The following is a 21549-nucleotide window of genomic DNA, read 5'->3' on the forward strand; positions in this document are numbered from 1 at the left end:
ATGTGTTTGTTTGTGTGTGTGCGAGGCTCTTATTATTAACACCCCCCGCTCTTCCGTCTCCTCATGTCAGAAAGTGTATGTCTATATATCTGTGAACATGCTGACGGCTAACATCTCCACTAATTCCACTTAAACCTAATAAAAGTTATTAATAGATTTGGTGAGCACGCGGTGGGAGAGATTCTCAGGGGAATCACATTCAGCTCGACCTCCGCTAAGCTTCTCTTCCCTTATACCTTCCTCTCCCGCTGCCCCTTGGCTGAGCTCCACCTTGGGGCCCCATGCAGGCCCCGGCTCCTTTAGGGCAGTGAGACAGGTGCAGCTGGCCGCAGACACGCATGGTACCCTCCACGCCAGCCACCGAGCTCGCCCCTCTCCGTTTACACCCTCGCCTTAATCACTTAGATTCATATGGCACTTTTTTTTAAATCTGGGCGCAGTTCTCAGCCAGATAAAATTCTAAAAAGACATACTAGTGTGGCTCCATGGTTTGTGAGGTGATGAAGTTACAGTGTTAGAGGCTCGGGGGCGACTCTGATCCAGAGGACAGCGGAGGTTAGAGAGCTAGAGTCAGGCAAAACCTTATGTGACCTTCATTACTCTATATGACTTAAAGGAACAGTGTGCAACATTTCAGGGGATCTATTAGCAGGAATGTAATATAATAGTCATAGCTATGATTTCTTTAGTGTATAATCAACTGAAACTAAAAATCATTGGGTTTTCGTTAGCTTAGAATGAGCCCTTCATATCTACAAAGGGAGCGGGTCCTCTTCACTGAGTCCGCCATGTTGCTGCGCCATGTTTCTACAGTAGCCCAGAACGGACAAACCAAACACGGGCTCTAGAGAGAGCCTTCCACATTTTTATGTTACCTGAAGGACACCGTAGTTCTCTGGCATGCTTGTGAAACTGCAGTCATACTTGCCAATCTTGAGACCTCAAAAATAGGTAGGATTTCAAAATCGGGTCCCGAAAAATTTGAGTTTCAGAGATTTTATTTCCTGCATTGTGGTGACTTTTAAAGAATGAAAATAACAAAATAATAAGTACACTTCAACAGAATTTTTTGTCAAATAGGCCTACATTATTTTTGCTTTTAATATCAGGAAAGAAAAATGGAATAATTTGCTCTTCTGGCGTGAACTTGTGTGAATCTCTGATATAAACTAGGCTAATATTCATCTGTTTTTATTCATTCATTCATGTTTTGCCCCTGCTTGAGTATTTCTTTCTCTTAGTACTCTCCATTTCTCTCTCTGTCTCTCACTCACTGAAGGTCCTTTCAGTCACAATACGACAACAGCCCACTGCGCTCTGAAACCTGTTATTTCCAATAGCTTGCGCCACACCACGCCGGCTTTGCTGTCATGCTGTGATGCTGTAATGTGCGGCGAGCACACCTCAAAACGCGCCGCGGTGTCGCGAGCAGCTCTCCTCCGCCGGGAAAAGACATTTGGTGTAGCTCTGATGCCGTCCGGGTGGAAACAGTAGTATTGATTGCGGGAGAACTGTGACCACGGGAGGAAACCAGGAGAGGGCAATGAAAGGTTGGCAACCATGTGCGTAGTGCAAATCCGCAGTTCCGCCAGCCGCTGTCTGTCTTCCGTTGCTCTTAAAGTAGTGTTATTATGGTAAGGATGACCTCTGAGCAAAGTGAACGGCGTGACCACGGTTTTGCACTCGGCAGCTCACGTTACCGCAGTCTTGGAAAGGGAGGGTTGAGTGGAGGGGTACTCAGTTGGTTGCAATCTGCAACCACACCACTAGATGCCGCTAAATCCTACACACTGCCCCTTTAATGTTATTTTTCAGAATTCAACATAAGTATAATTTCCCTTTATTCTGAGTACCGTACATTAGTTTGTTATATGTTTGCTATTGATCCTGTCTTCTCAACAGTGAAACTCTTTCTTGTGAGGTCCACTCAAATGTGAAATCACGGCACAATAACACAATTCCTTCCAGAAAGTTTGCGGTCAAAGACATCCACCCTTAAACTAACATTTAGCGGCGGGACACAGCGGTCCAATTGTTATTTTTTTCCCCCTCATTCACTGAATCAACATGTAATATTCAACCCAATTAGTTTGGGGCATAACAGAGCCTTACATAAGTTGTCCAGCAGTGCAGGAAAAACAAATTGTCCTGCCAAACGTGAATCAAGAATGACACGAATTGTCTACATACAGTGGCTACAATGGGAACAATGATGTTCAGCTACCAGCGATGACATCCGGACAAAATGGGAACATCCCTGCTGCTTCTGTGTGAATGATATTAGCTTATAAAACTGGAGGCAACATTGGCTCCCCTCTTTTCTTTGAGGGTGTTGTGGTGGAGCAAGTGGCACATGAATTAAACTGGTGACAAGCAGAGGCCGCAGATCTCTCCCAAAGTCTACTTTTAGAAAGTGCAAGTCGAGGTTTTAGGTTTCAGTGTCTGCTCTTCGGTGAATGGGTTTTCCAGCTTGCCAATTAGGTGTACAATTTAAAGGCTTGTTGTCCAGAAGCCAGCCGGTCGAAGTCTGTTGATTATGGATCTGTCATAGTTCGCCTGCACGTCTTGTGTTAAATAGAGAAGATACGGCCACTGTCTCCTTTGTGTGATTGAAAAAAATGTCACAGAAAGTCAGGACATACTTCATGATTTTGATGTAAGACATACAAAGAAACAAAGAATCATTAAGTGCTGGCTTTAAAGGTAAACCTTTTTCCTCAAGTCGCCAAACTGCAGGTTGCCAGAGTAGATGAGGAGTAAGCAGAGATCAGGAATGCAGTCTTGAAATGTTAGCCTGCTAACAGAAGCACAAGGCAGGGTGACATCAGGACTATTGTGGAGGTGTGTGTGTGTGTGTGTGTGTGTGTGTGTGTGTGGCAGAGAGACTGTGCCCAAGTGGTGGACAGGAGGGAAACTGTCACATGTAATCACTTCCTGCCCACGCCCTCCTTGGAAATCTGTCACCTCGCGATGCCTTCAAACGTCTTCCGTTTAATTCAAGTTAATAGCTGAATATGCCCCGAGCGGCCCCAGAGGAGGAGCCTATTAATACCCCCCATAGGCGGAACTGGCTCCTGGCGGCCGTCCACTTGAGCACAGCCACCTGGCCAGATGGCACGCCACAGCTTCCCTTTGATAAAGTAAACACTGAGCTAAGGGAGGAAAGATCTCATTTTCACACCAGACCGGTTTCAGGAGGCTTACAGAGCTATTAACGTAGACATGACCACAAGCTAGCCCTCTCATGCAGATGAAGGTTGGCTAGACCATTGATTCTCAAAGTGGGGTTCGGGGAACCCCCAGGGGTCCGTGGCACTCTGTCAGGGAGTCTGCAAAATAATTTGCTCTAATTATAAAACTGTGCTGTACCATTAAAAAGTGCAAATCTTCAGATGGGGACCATTTGCACCAATAAAACAAGCATATTGTGTCTCCCACCCACGTTAGCTTTGGGCCAATAGAAACTCTGATGTGATTGTGGCACACAGTAATGAGACATTATTTTTTTTAATTGAAGCAGTTACTGAAAGTCAGCTTTAGATGGGTAAGTTTAAACGACCATTCATTTTCTGAAAGCTTTTAAGATGAATTACTTGAAATGTGGGCTATACATGCTGTCAGTGGGAGTACAAATGTCATTTTAATGTAGTCACCCTCTGTTGAAAGGTATATAAGTGGTATTCAATAACATTTTGGGTTAGGATGAGGGTCCTTGGACATTCTTTTCCCCTGTAAGGGGGACCCTGGACCCAAAATGTCTGAGAACCTTTGGGCAAGACCATCATCATGGTCCAGACATTGCCAGTACCTTGACAGTACTACTAGGCGATATGGAGAAAATCAAATATCACGATATTTTTGACCAAATACCTTGATGCCGATATTGTGACGATATTGTAGGGTTGACCTTTGTTGCTTTCACAAAATATTTACACAATGAGATTTGATAGAATTGATAATCGTCAGTAATGTGGATATGTGGGTAAAGGCAAATAATACAACAGCTAGAACAGTCTGGCAAGTTCAGAAAATGACATCACTTTACTGAAAGGCAGCCTTTAAAACCAGGAAAAGACAATTATGCCAAATTAAGATATTCAAAATCTAAGACGATATCTAGTCTCATATCACAATGTGATATATTATCAATATATTGCCAGGCCCCACTTGACAGACATTGACATTTGAACTAATTTGCCTTATTAGCTCTCAGGGAGGGAGGCGGTTATATTCACTAAGCTAACTGTTAACATGGATCACACCACCAAGCTAAACACCTGCTAAATGCTCAAAATTAGGGCGTAAAAATCCTTAGCCATGCTAGTGGCATGGTAGATGGATTGCTATGAAATAAGAGGGTGAGTCCTAATACCATCATGAGATTGATATATTTCGTTTTTAGTGAAATGTATCCACAACTATAGATTGAAATTTGGTACACACATTCACATCCCACTCAGGATGAATTGTCCTCTCGCATCATCTTCAGGTTAGAGCATTTTTGCTTGAGGAATGATCGATCAATTATCAAAACTTTAAATTATTGACCAATTGTTCAGATTTATCCAAAATTAAATTGTCTTGGTTTTTACATCAGCCGTGGTTTTAAAGACACAGTGTGTAGGTTTGGCGGGATCTAGGGGTGTGGCTGCAGATTGCAACCAACTCAATACTCCTCCCTTTCCAAGACTGAGGTAATGTAAACTGCCAAGTGCAAAACCATGGTAACACCATTCAAAGTCAGACGGCTGCTGGCGGTGCCGCGGTTTTGTATTCTGCGGCTCACTTTACTACAGTTTCACAAGCGTGTAGGAGAATTACGGTGGCCTTCAGGTAATGTAAAAACACAAAAGGCTCTCTCTATAGCCAGTGTTTGATTTATCTGTTCTGGGCTACTGTTAAAATATGGTGGAGCAACATGTTGGACTCCATGAAGAGGACCCGCTCCCTATGTAGATATGAAGGGTTGATATGATTTAAACAGATAGAAAGAACAGATTGTAAATAAGAGACGACATACTCAGAGGTGATACAGCTGTCTGACATTCACTTTATTGTTAAAACTCGTTTTGGTATATCAGCTGCTTGTTTTTTCTTTTTTTTTTTTTACACCGTCTTTAAATTAAAAGGCAAAACATATACAGCTTCATCTTCAAAAACCATGCAGCAGTGTAAACATGAGGTCTACCGAGATAAAAAGTCACACAACTACAACATACTGGCAAAGTCTGTGACAACAAAACTGTCGTGTCGAAAAGAAAAAGGAAGCATTTTTTTCTGTTTCACTTCTTAAAATCAGCAAAGCTTTAACTTAGCGCTCAACGTTCGCAGCATTCAGCTGGTAAATATGCATGTTTTGTTTTGTGAATAAAGAGGTTAAAAGATGGGAAAAAAATAAATATGATGAACTGACAACATATACATAATAACAGAAATGCATTCCCACGCGACAGCCCCTCTATATGTGCACTTCCTAAGCAGAACTCGGAGAACAACGATGACTTCCTACTGTACTGGAGAGACATCACAACCTATTAAGCGACCTCATATTGAAAGTTGAAATACCACTATGCTGCAACGGACAACTGGCTTGCTCATAAAAGTTTACAATACATCTTGATCTGGAGTTGGGAATCGGTTAGTTTGAACTAAAGAACATGTCATGGAGTGCACCACAGAGTTTAAGTACAGTTAACCCACTCTTTTTTTTAACACAAGAAACAGAAGAAAAAGTCACTGTCGGCCACGCACTTTGTCAGTCAGACACACACCCGCCCTGCCAATCCCTCATTTCCACAGCAAACTTAATGTTACACTACCCACCGGCTCATCAGGGTCACATGGCATTCTAGTGTTGCACATGTATACAGCAACATGAGCGCTCTTCCAATGCTGTGGCCAGCACCCTAGAATTTAGAAAAACCTGAGTATGAAAACGACAAACACAAATATGATCCGGCTTCGCGCTACATCATAAAATCAGAGCAGCTGAAACACACACCGTCTAGCTGTGCACGTGAGTCAGAAAGGCAATGTTGATCCACTGATTAGAAAGTATCCAGTATCACACTGATACAGGGGTCACTTTGCAGATCATATATTTGTAGTTCTTGTAATTATAGATCAACTGTTTTGCTCTTTCTGGCCCTCCGTAGGTAGAAGATCACTGTTGTTCAGCCTAGCAAATCAGACTCAATGTTAAAACTCAGTAATATGAAATTAATGGACACCATGCAACATGCAATTTGTCGATGATATTTAACATCACGTTTGTTGCTTTGGCCAGTTACACATGACTCAGGTGCTGCAAATGGAAAGACCAGACGAAACCTAAAAAACTAAAAGAATTTATTTCAAAACTGGGACAATAACTAGTAAAAATATCGCATCATCTCTCAACTTAAAACGCAAATATTGGATGATGCTACTGAACAATCCTTTAGCTGAGATGTCTCCTAGTGTGGTGATACAGACTTGAGATCAGACTAGAGCTTTAATTTCCCCCTCCCTTTCTGCCCTCTCACTAAGGCACCCGTGCGAACAGTCCTGCGAATAAAAACGTTTGATCTGTGCACTACCTGTACCCGATAACACCAGAATCTCACCGTGCCTATACAGTACATACAGTACACATTAACGCCTCACAAACATATCGACAAAAACTCCCAATCATCCTTATTTCTGTAACATCAATTAACTTAAAAATAACCCCCAATCAAATATTATATTCTGTACAAGCGTCGGGAACAATATGTTTCTTGCTAAAAACAACTTCTGATGTCAAGAGGGCCAATCACTTGGTTTTCTTGTCGAGCTGGAAGAGATCCAGCATGTCGAGCATGGCCTGTCTGATGTTGCTGCCAAAACGGTGCGAGTCCTGAAATAAAGCAAAAAAAAGGGTGAAAGTTGCTTTTAATAAGTCGCTTCAAGTAATCAAGTAATGAACATACAAGAATCTAAATTGTCTAGCGAACTGAACTTACGGTTTCTGGGCTCGAGTGTTTGCTGGAGATGTGGAAGTTGATGAGGTTCTCACCAACGATGATGTAGGAGACGCCATAGCCATCATCAGCCACCTTTAGGACACAAGAAATGGGAGTTAAACCCCATGGCTGTATAAAGAGAACTGGTTAAAGCGTTGAAAGGCAGGCTCCCGTTCATTCCTATGAGAGGTGCTCAGTGGCGCATGAAGCCAAAATGGCTCGACTGCCAAGAGATAAAGTACCCGGATCAACCGGCAATCTTCTGCATCCATTGGGCCCATAGAGGAGGCGCAGTAGCGTTTCCTTTAACCCCGCCTCCCAGCTCTCGCTCCAGCAGCAGTCTGGACCTCAAAAAAAAATGATCCGCTGAGTTACAGACGTCTCTTTCCCAATGTAAGTCTATGGGAAAAAAGTCTGTTTGGGCTCAACGGCATCACGTGACCGACACAGAAGTTGTAGTACCATTGTTTAAAAAACTATATTTCCAAAAAAGGGGAATTTTTGACATCTATATACAGACCCTAATTAAACATAAAAACAGGTGGACGGAGACAGACTTTGTGTGACGTGATATCCGAAACAAAAAAACGAAACTAAACAAATATTTATCCATCCATAAAGGACACAAACTGCATGACTTAAAGGTCTTATGATAACGTTTTTATGTAGACGAATATGTAAAAAAAATTAAAAAAAATACATCCACTGAGGCTTTAGAAAGGTGCTGAATAAAAGTATGGCTTTTCCTGAAAAAAATCATGATTGAATTAACCATTTAGAAAATTTTGGCGGGTCCAAAATGAATGTTTTGTTTTATCTCTGTGGAAGATATCTGACGTTTGGTTCCCACTTCTAACCAGGCTTGTGAGCCGATAGTAAAACAATGTTGGTATCGCGTGGTATCTCTGGGTCGTCAGTTAGTGTGGAAAAAATGGATAAATGGCTGTGATTGACGGTAAGTGCCTGGCAACAACGGAGGAGGGAGAATGCGACATCTAGTGGCTGAATATTACCAATGTTATCAATAGCACCTTTAATATTTTCAAATTGCAGAAAGACTGCACAACCTCCTTTTAAAATGACTGAGGGGTAACTTACTGGTCCGAATCCACCTCCGGAGGACACATACTCGGAGTGTTTGACCAGATCAAACAGCTCCAGCTGCTGCAGAGGCGTCTGACTGGTGGACAGCCTCCACGGCTCAGACAGGACCTAAACATAAAGGTAACATACGTTTAATTCACCGGTCAAAGCAAACTCACACCGTGTTCTCAGCCCAAGCAACAGGTTTATCTAGCCTGATGTAGAAGCATTTCTTTCTTTATTAGATACTCAGCGGAAAGCTATTAGGCCAGAAGTAGCACGTGTTATATAACACAGTGATGAGCTGGATTTAAGTATACCATGTCACATGTTAAGTGGAAGGTGGAGAAATGTGCTTTTTCATTCTTTTGCCTGAGTTAAATGATATGACAGCTTGGCATGCACATTTGTTACTTACTTTTAACCAGAGAAAAGTAAGTAGAAGCCTACTTTGAAATGATTATATGAGCCTGTAAATTTAGCGAGCCAGTTTAATCAGAAGTGAAGCTTAATCTAGAATATTTAATCCTTGTGTTTAAAGGCTGCTTCCTCTTTAAACAAAATTGCATTAGTTATTCTGTACTTATGGAGTCCTGGACAAGATTAAATCCAACCATCAACCATCTTACACCAATAATATTCCTTAAGAGAACTCAAGTAGGCTTGATTTACAACGAGTCCAAACAAAACTCAACTGAGACCCAAACCTTGGAAACTGTCATTTTAAGTGCAAAATTGTCAGAGGTTTAACAGGTGACCGCTCAATTTTTCATCATTGTTTGAAGTGAGCAGATGTACTCGGAGCCACTTTGATTGTATTGTTGTAAAATCAATAAGAATATAGTAAGCTGGTCTGTGCTGATTCACATGGACGATATCTTATGAGCAGAAATCTCACGACAACTTGCAACAACAGCTCGTACCTCCCTGAGGAAGGGCGAGTCTTCTCCCAGGTATTTGGAAACCACGTAGAGACAGAAAAGGTGGCGATCGATGCCCTCTCCTGTCATCGCCAGGCGGTACAAGTTTTGGTGCTTCTCTGCTGCCAGTTTGAGCAACTTGAGACAATCTTCTCTCTGAAAAGGACAGCAAAGAGATAAAAGTCAATCTATTAAAGAGCATGGTCTGCATACTGGACTAACAATCAGTGACTGAGCGTAGCGCTGTAATCAGAGGTGTGGTGTGTGGCGTGTGTTTGGCCTTACTGTCTCGGCTCCGATCATGGCACGGACAAAGGCACAAGTCTCCATGGTGCAAGAGCGCACAGTTTCTGTCCGGCCCTCCCGGAACAAACGCGTCATGGAGGCTTCGTATGTCAGGCAGAACTTCTTTTTGTCCTGTTGAGAGACGGTATGGATCAGCATTAAAAAAGACAAACCACACAAAGTTGTTAATGAGTTGTTAATGAGTTAACAGTAGATGTTGATAATTACAAATAACGGTCAGCGACTTCTTCAGCTACTCTTACATTTACACATACAAGGGATTGAATAAATAACAGAAACACCAGGAAATACCATGTCTTAACTGCCATTACCAACTTCGCTATCCAAGGCAAGTGCCAATTAGCAACAAAACTTTACAAAGATGTCAAACACTAGTTCATATGTGCTTGTGCTGTGTTTAGTATTATCAAATAAACTGCAAAACAAACAGGAAAATACGGCCTTAAGCTGAAGCTGAACAAAGTTTTGATTAAATCATTCACTGACAACATTTGACAGTCTTCAATGACACGTTGGACCGGCAGGTTGAGACTGCCCTCTGCTGGAATTTCAGAGGAACGTCACTGGACCGTATCAGTTACTATAATTAGAAGCCTAACATGAAAAAAGACACTAAATGACATATAAATAAATGCATACAACTGCTATTACATCCTAAAATGTAGCATAGAAACCAGTGAGATGTATGTACTTGCCCTGTAATGGGCCAGCTGTAGGGCGATCTGGATGAAGGCATCAGGACTGGTGCGGCACTTCTTAATCAGACCTTTGCCAAAGTCATTGAAGGGGAAAATGTGAGAGTCGACATCGTCAGCAAGATTCCTGGCTACTGTCAGAGAGCTCTCGACGACCTCCAGGCACTAGAGGACGGGACAGAGTCATATGTTAAACTGAGCAGATGGCATGGCATGGATGACAACATACGCATAGAACAAAAACAATTAAGAAAGCTCAGATTAATAAAATGTATATCAGCGGCATTAGTACTTCTTAGGCTTAACACCAGTTTGAACTTCAAATAAACAATACCCAACAGCCCTTTCTCTACATCTTGGAATTGAAGTAATAAAATACCAACACTGGTGTACATTAGTTCAAGCTACCAGCAGAGGGAAGTCAAGGCTCATGAATAACAAATCTCAGGTATCAGCCCAGTGTACAAGATGTCCTAGCAGTCTTAAGCTGTTAGTATGCTTCATCAGATGGTCAAACAGCTGCGTGAACACCCTCACCCCACACCTTTCTGGCGTCGGAGTTGGGGGGGCTGCATCCGTCAGCTTTCCAAAACCAACAATTCGACACTCGCACAGTGATTGGCCAGCTGTGCAGAGGTGAGAAAGTAAGCAGGGTTGGAACTTCTCTCTCTTTTTTCATTATTTACAAAACTATTTCTGTCACTTTCGGGCGCAATGCAAGACTACGGATGTCTTCCAGGAGAGACGCAGTATTTTAAAGATTATCGTGTTCCATCCTCTTTATGGCGGACAGCTTTTTTCCCCACCGTCGAGTAAGACCAAACACTTGACACACATGGTCGGACAACACGTTGAAGGAACTAGTTCTTCTTACCGCAGCAGGGATGTCCCACGACAGCCTCTGAGGACCTGGCAGGTTGGGGTGGGGCTCCCCACAGCAGTGACCCTCATCAGTATATCCCAACTTAAAAGGGTCCATGGAGAGAACATGCTGCAACGCAGAGTCAAGATATAACTCAATTAAGTCAGACATCATGCCAATCAGGATATAAATACATTTGTTTTTCATTGTATTAGTTCAGGTTGTTGAGATAGTTAAATATATTTCTTGCCGTTTTCCTTTAAAGAAAAAAAATAAAACTATTTTTTTTTAAATACACAAAGATTAACTAAGATATTAATTTCTTAATTTATTCTTGGTGACATAATTACAATGCAAAAACATTGTTGACATGGTTTAATGCAAAAAAAATGAGAAATTAATTAGATAAAAAAAAATGATGTACCTCCCAGAGATGGCCGATGATTGGAGCATCAGCCCAGGAATGCTCTGCGTTCAGTCCCATGGTGCCGTTCTTGAAAACGATCAGGTTAAAGGATTTATCGAACCACCTGGATGACAAAAAAAGAAGAGTGAAGACCTTCAGTTTATTTATGTATGAACTTCACCCCGCAAGCTCTTTTAATAATCAGAAACAAAATACATCATTTATATCTGCCCCACCTGTCGTAGCATTTTCCGTGGAGGAGGGACTTAGCATATTTGTCCAGAGACTTGACCGGGTTGTCTGCCTCGAAGCGCTGCTCGGTGTCATCAAGGGTTACGAAGAAGGCTGCCTTCTCAATGATGTCCAGAGATTGCTTGTTCTTACCGCGGACGAAGAAGGTTTCACGTGCCTGGGCCCACGGGGTCCTGCACAATGTCAAATAACAGGTAGATCTCAGGCAATGCCTCACAGCAGGTAGGCCGACACGTTTCTCCTCAGTGTGAGGATTTTCTTTTTTTCAAAGTCTGGGGTATGTTAATGATTAGCAACAACATTGATTTTGATGCACTGAATCAAACACTGTAGTGCTCCATAATACAGCAGCAATAACCCTAGTACTGGGAACCAGGAAAATAGCATGTACTAGTCCCATAGGACAAACATGAGAAAATGACAATCTTGTGGAAAAACTACAATTTTGAAGCCGGGGCTCTAGATTGAAAGCCTGATATTATAGAATGCATGATTTTACACCGCAACGGCCGTTTTAAATGGGTGTCTATGATGACATTTTTGTCCTTCAAGCCTCTGAACACCCACACACGTGTTTTCAGTTAATCTGGCTAATTAGACCTCTACTCAGGACTCTGTGGGCGTGTTTAGACTAATTGATTGACATCTTCCAGAGTCTCCTGTTAGGTTTGTTGCACCTGTTAGGGCGGGACAAATTACACCTTTATCATTCTTATTGGTAGATGAAGAATTGTGACCTAAATGTCTCATCATAGCAACTTCTACCTGAGCAGAGGTCTAATCAGCCAGAATAATTAAAAACACCTGTGTGGGTATTGAGAGGCTTTAAGGGTCTGAGGCTGTGGTCGAAAAAGTCAAAAAATGACATCATGACGTCTTTTCCTAACCACTTTTCCTTGACCTCGGTGGAAAACGTCATGAGGTCAAGGAAAGATGAGAAGGAAAAAAGGACTTGGGAAAAGACAACGCGGTGTTAAGAGAATCCGACTGCACTTACACTAGGCTTTGTAATTATGATGCGATGGCGGCGGATGTTATTGACGTAGTTCTGCTGTGGTAAAACTACAATATTCTGAAGATGGACTACAAAAAGCTCTGCTACCCACCGTGCGTTCTTAAACTGCTCTAAACTCTTAGGCTTCTTCACCCGCGGTGTGTGACAGAGAGATATCGCAGCTTCTTCTGCTGCAGGAACACTTTACATCCACATATAATTATATGATCATCTTACCAAACATGTGACAACCGGTCAAAAAAAAGATCATTTCATTACCACGGTTGGCATTGAAATAAAAAAAAGGAATAACTTACAGCCTACCACAAAGTTTATATGATAAATATTGAGCTAATTTTGGAGTTATGGTGAAGGAGTAGAACCAGCAGGCCTATATTTCTTCCCACTCCTTTTCGGACGTAATATTTATTTATTTTTATTATTTGTTTGCTATATGTTTACTGTTCATTTTATTTGTTATTGTTTTGTTTTTTACTTAGGTATTTGTTACCCGTTTTGAAATTGTGGGGCGGCATTATCTCCTTTCCTTTGCTAAAGGATGATCCAGTGTATCCTATGCTAAAGGAGATGCTAAAGGAAGCATTGAAGCACCTTTCCTTTGCATTTAGAGAATTCAAACAGCTCTTATCATGGCTACCACTGAGATACTTCCGGGTCATTTCACTCCGTTAGGAACCTTCCTAAGCAAAAAAGACTTTTCGACCGCAGCCCTAGTATAAATTGTGTGGCCTCATCAATACCGGCTGCAGCTCGCTCAGTGATGCCACCCACCTGTCCCCTGCTGTAAGTGCGGCTAGTTTCTCCTCTCCTGGCAATGGCTCAGACTTGTCGGCCAAGATCCTCTCCATCTGCTGCTCTATCTCCCGTGGCAACAGCAGCCGGCCGTCATAAAACATCCACACCTTGAAGTAGCGGCCCTTGTGGTACACAGCTATGTGTTTGCTCTCATTCACGTGCTGAAGGGTGTCTGGGAGAGAGAGGAAGAGGGGGAAAACAGAGAAAGACAATTGGAGTGTTTGGGGCTGGAGTCAGGGGGAGCAGATTTATATGTTTGCACATGTCTCTCCTGGTGCATCATAAAATTAAAAATGGATATGATTAAAATCTCAAAAAGAAGGCAGCAGTTCGAATGGAGCGTGGATGTCACAGCATTTCATCTCTGGGAACAATAGAAGTGTTAGTAACCCGATCTTGGTCCCAGTGGTGAAATGATGTGATATCCACAACATCCACAGATTTCTGTTAAGAGCAACATACTTTTGTTGAGGGCTGTTTTTTTATTTATTTTTGTGGACATCCTTCTTACATTAATTTGAGGGGCAAAAAAAACAACTGAATTACTACATGATGGGAGGGACTACTATCCGGTTCAAAAACTAAAGCAGCTTGAAATGGGACGTGCGGGAAGTGAGATGAAAAGGGAAAGTAATTTGGGAACAGGGTGGTGGTTTAGAATACAATGAATTGAGGCAATGTTTGTTTGAACAGCACTGCGCACAACCAGAAGAAACAAATTCAAAAACATCACTTGCATCTTTGATAAACCGTTGTGGTATTGTTGTGGTGATGCTCATGGTGTTCAAACAAGCATTGCCCTCGTTTCAGGCAAGACAGAGGAGGGGATACTTACGCTAGGACCAACCACAAGAACAACAACCACCTCACATCCAGGTAACACTTGGCCCCCACACCTCCAGCAATGTGAATATCAATATGGGGATGGACCACTGAGAGCCCATTACTTTAAACACTAAGGAATAAGTTCTATTTAACACTTTATTTTTAACCTATTACAACGTGACGGGTGAACTTCAAACTCATATCATAACATTTGTATTTTATTCAAATTTGTGAAAGTATCACTTATATTTAATCCAAAATTAGTCACATTTTTTCAACACTGAATCTCACTATTTTTCTTATTACATTTCAATTAATTTAAAATAAATCATAATTCACTTCTGTCCTCTACAGCCAGATGATAGGTGACATCTGAGCTCAAGGTGTTTGTCCAGAGACTTCAAGCTCTGGGCTTTTACTACTGAACTGGTCCTCGCCTTGGTTTTAGGACTGAGTGTTATATCATGCTTTAGGAGGTCCTGTCCACACTGACATGCTACGGTGCATGCTACATATCATTTTAGTTCTACAACAGCACTTAATCCCAAGTTTCAACAAAGTTCTTGCTTAAGTTGCTCGTCACAAAATGTCTGCAGCAGAATGGCTTCCTGCTCCCTCAGAGGTCATTTATTCATTTTAGATGCTAAACTAACTAGGAGCACCACCCCGGAGTTAAAGCGGTCTTTCAAACTACATAAACACATACTGGGAAATAAAACCAAGAAATTCCCTTTATAAATATATATATACTTATGTATTCAGGCCAGCGTAACACTGTTTTGACATTTCCAGGTCTTGCCTTAACACTATCGCTGTTCTCAAAGTCAAACACTAGACTTCAGTACACATGCAAATTAGTCCTTCAATGTGCATAGACCTTCACACATGCATTATTTATTCATGGAGGTCAGATTTAATTCTAATTCAAACACATGGACAAAATGTCCCAAGGAGAAGTACAGTAGGAGTAGTAGTGTGGAGGAGGCGGCACTGCTAAGGACTCTACCTGTGTCTACACCTGGGACACGACTGCTGTTGAACATTTGCTCGTATTGGGCTGAGCACATGGGAATAGTGTGTAGGAGCATGAGCTGAAAAGCAAAAGGGGAGAGTCAAACACAGAGATGACAAACTAATTCACTAAAATCCCCCAGAGAGCGGCAGCAGACACACACACCTACGCGGACAGGAGCATGGATGAAGTGGAGAGAGAGAGCGGTGAGGATTTGGTTTGATAAGCAGCCTTAAGGAGGAGAGAAGGGACCTGGGAAGGCTGCCAGGGAAAGAGACGTGAGCAGGGTCCAGAAACCAGGGGTCTGCCAATCTCAATGCCACCAGCAAAGCCCTGATATTTGCAGTACGATTTGTACTGAAATGTAGATATTTACACTTAACAAATTTAAATATATGTATCTCCCAAATAGATGCCTAAAATAAAAAACTAACAAAAGCTAATGAGAAGTAGTTTCAGGGCTGTGCTGTTGACAATGAGTCTGGTAGTCAGGGTTTCCAATGGCTGTTGCCGTGTCAATAGCTAGGGGTCACAGGGCACGGCGGAGATGTGCCCTCCTCTTACCTGTCTCCAAACCAGGGACGCGGGTGGTGTTAAACATCCGCTCCCATTGAGCCGAACACAGAGGAACCTTGTTCACCAGCAAGTATATCTAACGCAGCGTCCGACACAGCGAAGGAACAAAACAGTAAAACAGAGACAACCGAATGTGAGTGTGTAACAGAGCGAGCACATGCATTGTGTGTTTGTCTAAATGCATACAATCGGGTCTTTGCGATCTAAGAGATCAGTGTGTATTTATGTTGTAGAATCAGGATTGTGCAAATGTAAAAAGAATTTGCACTTAAGCGTCATGCAGGTTGGTAAAGGAGAAGGACTGACAAGAGGAGCGGGAAAAGATGACACTGATGTGTGTCAGTGAAATCACCAGCATTAACTGAGCCTTATTTCATTAAGCCTTCAGAAAAATGCTTGTGATTTCACTTTGCCGCTAATCACACAGCTCTACTTCCATCAAAACAAGCAAAAAGCTCAGCAGTGCATGGCTCATTCAAAGTCAGAGTTAGACACAGTGAGCTGAGGAGAATATCAGGAATCTACACAATCACTGGTGAGATAACACACTTACTTTAAGAGTACACAAGAAACGGTTGTGAAAGATAAGCAGCTCTCATTGTAAACTTAAGACAAACACTGAGATAATGGCTATTAATCAATAAATCGTAAATGAGAAAGTTAAACATTTACATAGTATCACAGCTTGCATAAGGTCTGTGATTAACCAAAGTTCATTCAAAATCATTTAAGAAGTGAAACAAGGAAGAAACAGAGGACCTCTGTACTCACTGGTTTGATCTGGGCTCTGTCCAGTTTCCTCCTGTAGAGCATGATAGCATGGATGGCGTTACCTGCCCTGGCAGCCTGGATGGAGGTGGGGAACACGTACAGGAAATCCTGGAGAGAAAAAAAATTTGATTAATGGTAATAAATTAATAATCACTAACATTTCAACCAACGTGTCGCACTGTCCTGAAAAACCAGCCCGTTCTCATTCCCAGGGTGACAAAAACTGACAATTTGTCACGGCCATCGGCGTGTGATACCGCCGCACAAGGCACCCTTTAGCGCCTACAACGTCAACCTATCTGCGGAAACACTAAACGCTCTGAGAAAGTACGCCGGGAGTGTGGCGACGTAGTTTAAAGAGCGAAAAGACACACACACAGGGCAGGTGGGAGGGAAGGAGGATGGGTCCAACAAACACAAGGCTTTCATCCAGGAGACCGCTGTTTGTGTCCTGTGTGTTAAGTTTCACTTTCACTTTACAATCAGCTGTTTGTTTGTGTTCCGTGTTCACAATGTTCAGTGTTAAGTGTTTATTTAACCAAAAAAATAAATAAACCAAAAGTGACGCCAAGGGGCGTGACAAAGAACCAGTATGTAATGAGTTGGGATGAGAATGTGTTGGAAAAACACAAGGGCATAAGACGTGACTCGTCAAACAGAAGAGCACCCTGAACTAAATGTCACCGTGTGATCAGTCCATAGATTCTTTGTTGTTATTTTGGTCGAGGACTGTATGTACACGTATAGCAGCTATCATGACCTGGCTATTTTAATTTCAGTGTTGTTCCACTGACCCCATAACAAGTCTACCTCCTTTGAGAGAAGTGGTTTTGTGATATGGCTTTGTAAGCAAAAGCAGAAATCTATTTTTGTGGAAGCTGTAAAGCAGGCCGGCATAGTAAAATATCCCATTTATACTATCTATTGCACAAAGTCAAAACATATCCACAGTACTCAGTGACTCATGCCTGCCCTGCTGCAGGGACAGTCCACTCTACTCTCACTCATTCAGGCACATAAAAACAGAGGGAGCTGTTGGTTTCAGTCCCGCTTATCACCCCTCAGTGGTGGATAGTTATCCCGTTGAGTTCACTGGGTCCATGATCACAAATCTGACACAGATTTGGAGCAATCAACCTGCCCGACTAGTAAAAGTAAAGACACATAGCAACACAGTGACTGTAGCTTTGCCAGCCAAGATGCTGCAAATCCCAAGACTGTAAGACTGCAGTTGTAATGAGTTCCCCTGAGACACAGATGCATTGGGTTCATGCAGTCAACTGTGTGTCCTTACCTGACATAGAAAAACATTAGCACACATAATATAAAACTAGCGGTGCACCATAAAAATACTCTATACTCGTATCCAAAAGGCTAATTAAGATTAGAAATCTATCTAATCTCACTAAATAAATGCTAGACAATGTTCGAATCAAAGTTGCAGGAAGAAAGTGGAGTTCAATTTCAGGAAGTTCAGTTGTAGAAGAGGAAGAAGCTTCAACTGTACAAACTGTACAATCAACCTCTCTGTTCAGGCCGATAACCTGTTTTTATAGATACAATTCTTTTTCAGTGTGTATGGCTACAAAAAAAAAGTGTTTGAGCTCATTTTACCATAAGTCACTTAAAATGTCGTACATAAAAACAAACCTCAGTTGGTGTGCCTGGGGGTGACAAAGGTTACTCTGCTGCTCTAGGGACTACTCTATTTTAAAATGACATATTTGATTACACTTTGTATATACCGCTCCACTTTCCACAGCTGTGTTTAAGTCAAAGAGCTGCAAAATGGTCACACTCACACTAAAGTATTGAAAGCTTTTTAATTTGGAAAACCAAACACACACCTTCAGATTGAATCACAGCCTACATGCAGATGTTTATTGCTTCATTTTTAAACAAAAGGCTGAGCCATTGTTTGCTTACAGATACTCAGATAGAGATGTCTTACCATGGCATAATAGTTGCTGTTGACCATGATGGGTCCACGGCCACGAAGGTAAATATACTCTTCCCACCAGTCACTGACCTGTGCAGCACAAAGAGAGGGAGGGGAGAAAGGAAAAGAGGGTGACATTATTAGACACAGTGATTTTCTTCAAACAGTTCGAAGCTGATTCAAGGCCAAGCGGAGAAGAGAGAAAGGGAGAGGAATTGTTTCTAACTCACATAGTTGGAGGCCCACCAGGACTTGAGTTTGAGGTACCACTGCAGTCTGGGTCCCAGGTTCTTCTCAAAGTCTTTAGTCAAGCCCTCCATCCGTTCGTACCGCTCATCTTCCATCAGCGGGCGCACTGACTCCAGGTACTGTCAACACAGAGAAATGCTTAGTCACAAAGAGGGAAGCAAAGGGTCGTTGGTTTTAAACAACGAGAGAGCAGATGGGCCAGAACAACTAGTCATCTACTCTGTCTCCCCTGATAGATAAAGACTTGTTTATACTCGTGCGAGATACCGTGGCTTCGAGCACACACAAAGGCATAGAGATGTCACGATACCATAAATTTAGTAGTCAATACCAATACCAGTGAAGTTCCACGATTCTCAATACCCAATTACATACCACGATAAAAAACAAAACAATAAATCCCATGTACTTCAACATACACTCCTTTATTACCATTTGCATACTGTTTTTTGATATTTTTTTATTAATCCCTGATGATCCGCCTCAAGTTTCTCGCCAAAAACAAAATTGTACCCAATACTCATTTTTACAGAGTACTTTACTAGCTTTCCTCCTGCCGATTTCAACAAGGATTTGTTGTTCTCAATGTAGCATTATCAGGGAAATGTTTTATATTCCCTGAGACGACAGGATTATGTTAATCTTGATCCTGATCCCCACTACCTATGGTACCTGCGGTATTGCAGAAAAATGACTACCGTCACGTTTTTAGAATTTTGGCATCGACTTGGTACCAAAGTATTGGTTCTCGTGACATCCCTACAAAGGTTGTTTATGCTCAAAGCGTTGTTCGTTGCAGTATTCTTCAAAACGCCAGGGAGTGAACAAACAAAATATTCTGTGAAGAAGCAAGAATTCAACAAGTGGTACCGGCAAAACGCCATAAACCAAACACGCAATTCCAAGGAAACTTAATTAACTGAAAACTCATATCAAATATTCATGGATTGAATTTATCGCCTTTATTCAATCCCTGTAAAGAAAGAAGTCAAATTTGGAAGAACAAATATATTCTAACAAAATGAAGGTTGAAAGGTTTAATATCTTGTAAACAATTTGATTCGGCTGGCAAAATATTTACTCAAATGGAGATTTCTTAGATATCTTATTTGTAGCAGTCATGTCTGAAAAGCCCTTTATACGCGCCTAGTTACAAAAGCACCGCGACAACCTACTGAGACTTCGCACTTTACGCACAATACGCGATGACGTCATTTTTGGCTCGCGCACCCTCGCGCCGGGGGTTCCAGTCCAATAGCTGGGACCATTATGAACAACAAGGACTGCGCACAAAGCACTGTTTCAGACAGGAAGTGACATGCCAGGTGGAAATTACCCTTTCGCAGGTGTCCTTGATGGTGGGAACAGGTAACCGTGGGAGAGAGTTCTGGAAACTGTAGAGCATCGGCTTCCTGCCAGAGAACACCTTCACTAATACCTGGATAAGAAGAACAGGAAAGGGGAAGGAAGGAAGTCAAAGATCAAAATGTTTCAACGGTAAACATTCACAGGGTATGCAAACAAATAAACTGTTTGTTAAAAAGGACCAAAGTAGCACTTATGGTATGTCATACTGCACACTTCACACAAGAACTGTGTCTTGTAAGTAAAGAAGAAATTGAATATTTGTCACTTTTTTTTTAAAGGTCTACGTCAAAAGGAAGTGAAAGTCCTACAGCAATGCAAAGCAGGCTTCAATTAATTTACATCAAATTAGCAAGTGCATCAAGTGCATAATAATGTATCACAACTTAAGTGCAGTTCAGCACTGTACAGTATGAAAAGGTACCCCTGTTTCATTTAGAATATCCACTTCAATCAAGAACAGTCACACCCTTGTTAGCCAGAATTGTGTTAAATAAATGTTTCTCATACGTCTGGCTCTTTAAAGTTGCGACTGTGTCTTCTATATGAGGTGGCATAAACTTCTTCTTCTTTACTCATGTGGAAAAAAAATAGCACAAGACATTCCTGTCTAAATCTGCTCTAAAGTGAATTGTACAGGAGGAGCACATTCATTGTCTCACCATCCACAGACGAGTGGACCAGGACACGGAGCCATGGCGAGCATGCATCCAGCCGTGCCACGACAACAGGCTCTTCAGGACATTCCTCATGATCATGATGATGGTGACCCACAGGCCCGTGCCCACCAGAACTCCTCCGACTATCCTCTGGCTGTCTGTGGAGATGTATCGACTGTGGACAGAGACACAGACGGGGTCAATATAAGAGTAGCAAATTAACACTTTCTTTTTCAAAGTATGGGGAAATTATATTATGTATATATTATATTATGATGTAGTAAATTAGAATTATGACTGAAAAAAAAACCCAAGAACAATGAGATGATATGGTGTTCAATGTAATAAAAGTTTGACCAACCGATGAATCCAACACAATGGACGCATAAGACAATTAATGTCATATAGCAGCTGCCAGACTTGGCCCAGTCCAAAGTCATGAGAAATCATGACTGATAAACAATGCATGTTACTTATCTTGACAGGATTAAAAAAAACAAACACAAACACACACACTATGATTGATTAACTGTCAACGATAAAATCCTAAACTTTGATTACTCAGTGTAGCCAGTATCAGTGATGACACATTTAATAAACATAAGAAGTGACAGAGCTTTTCTGCAATTTCACAGAGTTTGCAACCCGTAACAGGTGTTCTAACCTCACACAAAATAGGTGATTGTACTGTGTAATGTCTAATGTTAGACATTTCTGGGAATAATAACTTTAATGACACAGTGGTAAACAATGTCCTTGACTTGAGGGGAAATCCTCAGCACTGTTGATAAGAGAGGCATTAAAAGCTTTACATGGACATTATCACTAAACATGAT

At 41.8% G+C, this 21549-nt stretch overlaps 1 protein-coding gene across 5 annotated transcripts in view; it reads right to left on the reverse strand.

The window, feature by feature from the left end:
• Positions 1-5027: 5027 nt before the first annotated feature.
• The window catches only part of cpt1ab (carnitine palmitoyltransferase 1Ab (liver)), a 28126-nt gene continuing 11604 nt past the window's right edge, over positions 5028-21549 (reverse strand). For 3 of the 5 annotated variants that reach the window (XM_074632221.1, XM_074632222.1, XM_074632219.1), the window contains exons 4-19: positions 20717-20888; positions 20026-20127; positions 18671-18808; positions 18453-18530; positions 16502-16609; positions 15719-15806; positions 13294-13489; positions 11492-11680; positions 11274-11379; positions 10862-10978; positions 9988-10152; positions 9272-9403; positions 8990-9142; positions 8082-8195; positions 6984-7076; positions 5028-6877 (exon numbers count right to left, since the gene is read on the reverse strand). In XM_074632221.1, coding sequence (XP_074488322.1) covers positions 6794-6877; positions 6984-7076; positions 8082-8195; positions 8990-9142; positions 9272-9403; positions 9988-10152; positions 10862-10978; positions 11274-11379; positions 11492-11680; positions 13294-13489; positions 15719-15806; positions 16502-16609; positions 18453-18530; positions 18671-18808; positions 20026-20127; positions 20717-20888 — 2035 coding nt within the window. In that variant the 3' untranslated portion in view covers positions 5028-6793. Of the gene's footprint in view, positions 6878-6983; positions 7077-8081; positions 8196-8989; positions 9143-9271; positions 9404-9987; positions 10153-10861; positions 10979-11273; positions 11380-11491; positions 11681-13293; positions 13490-15148; positions 15234-15718; positions 15807-16501; positions 16610-18452; positions 18531-18670; positions 18809-20025; positions 20128-20716; positions 20889-21549 lie in introns of all 5 variants that reach the window. The other 2 variants (XM_074632224.1, XM_074632223.1) reach the window with 1 other exon arrangement.

Source organism: Sebastes fasciatus, chromosome 4 (genome assembly GCF_043250625.1).
Source record: "Sebastes fasciatus isolate fSebFas1 chromosome 4, fSebFas1.pri, whole genome shotgun sequence".
In the NCBI taxonomy this organism is placed as follows: domain Eukaryota; kingdom Metazoa; phylum Chordata; class Actinopteri; order Perciformes; family Sebastidae; genus Sebastes; species Sebastes fasciatus.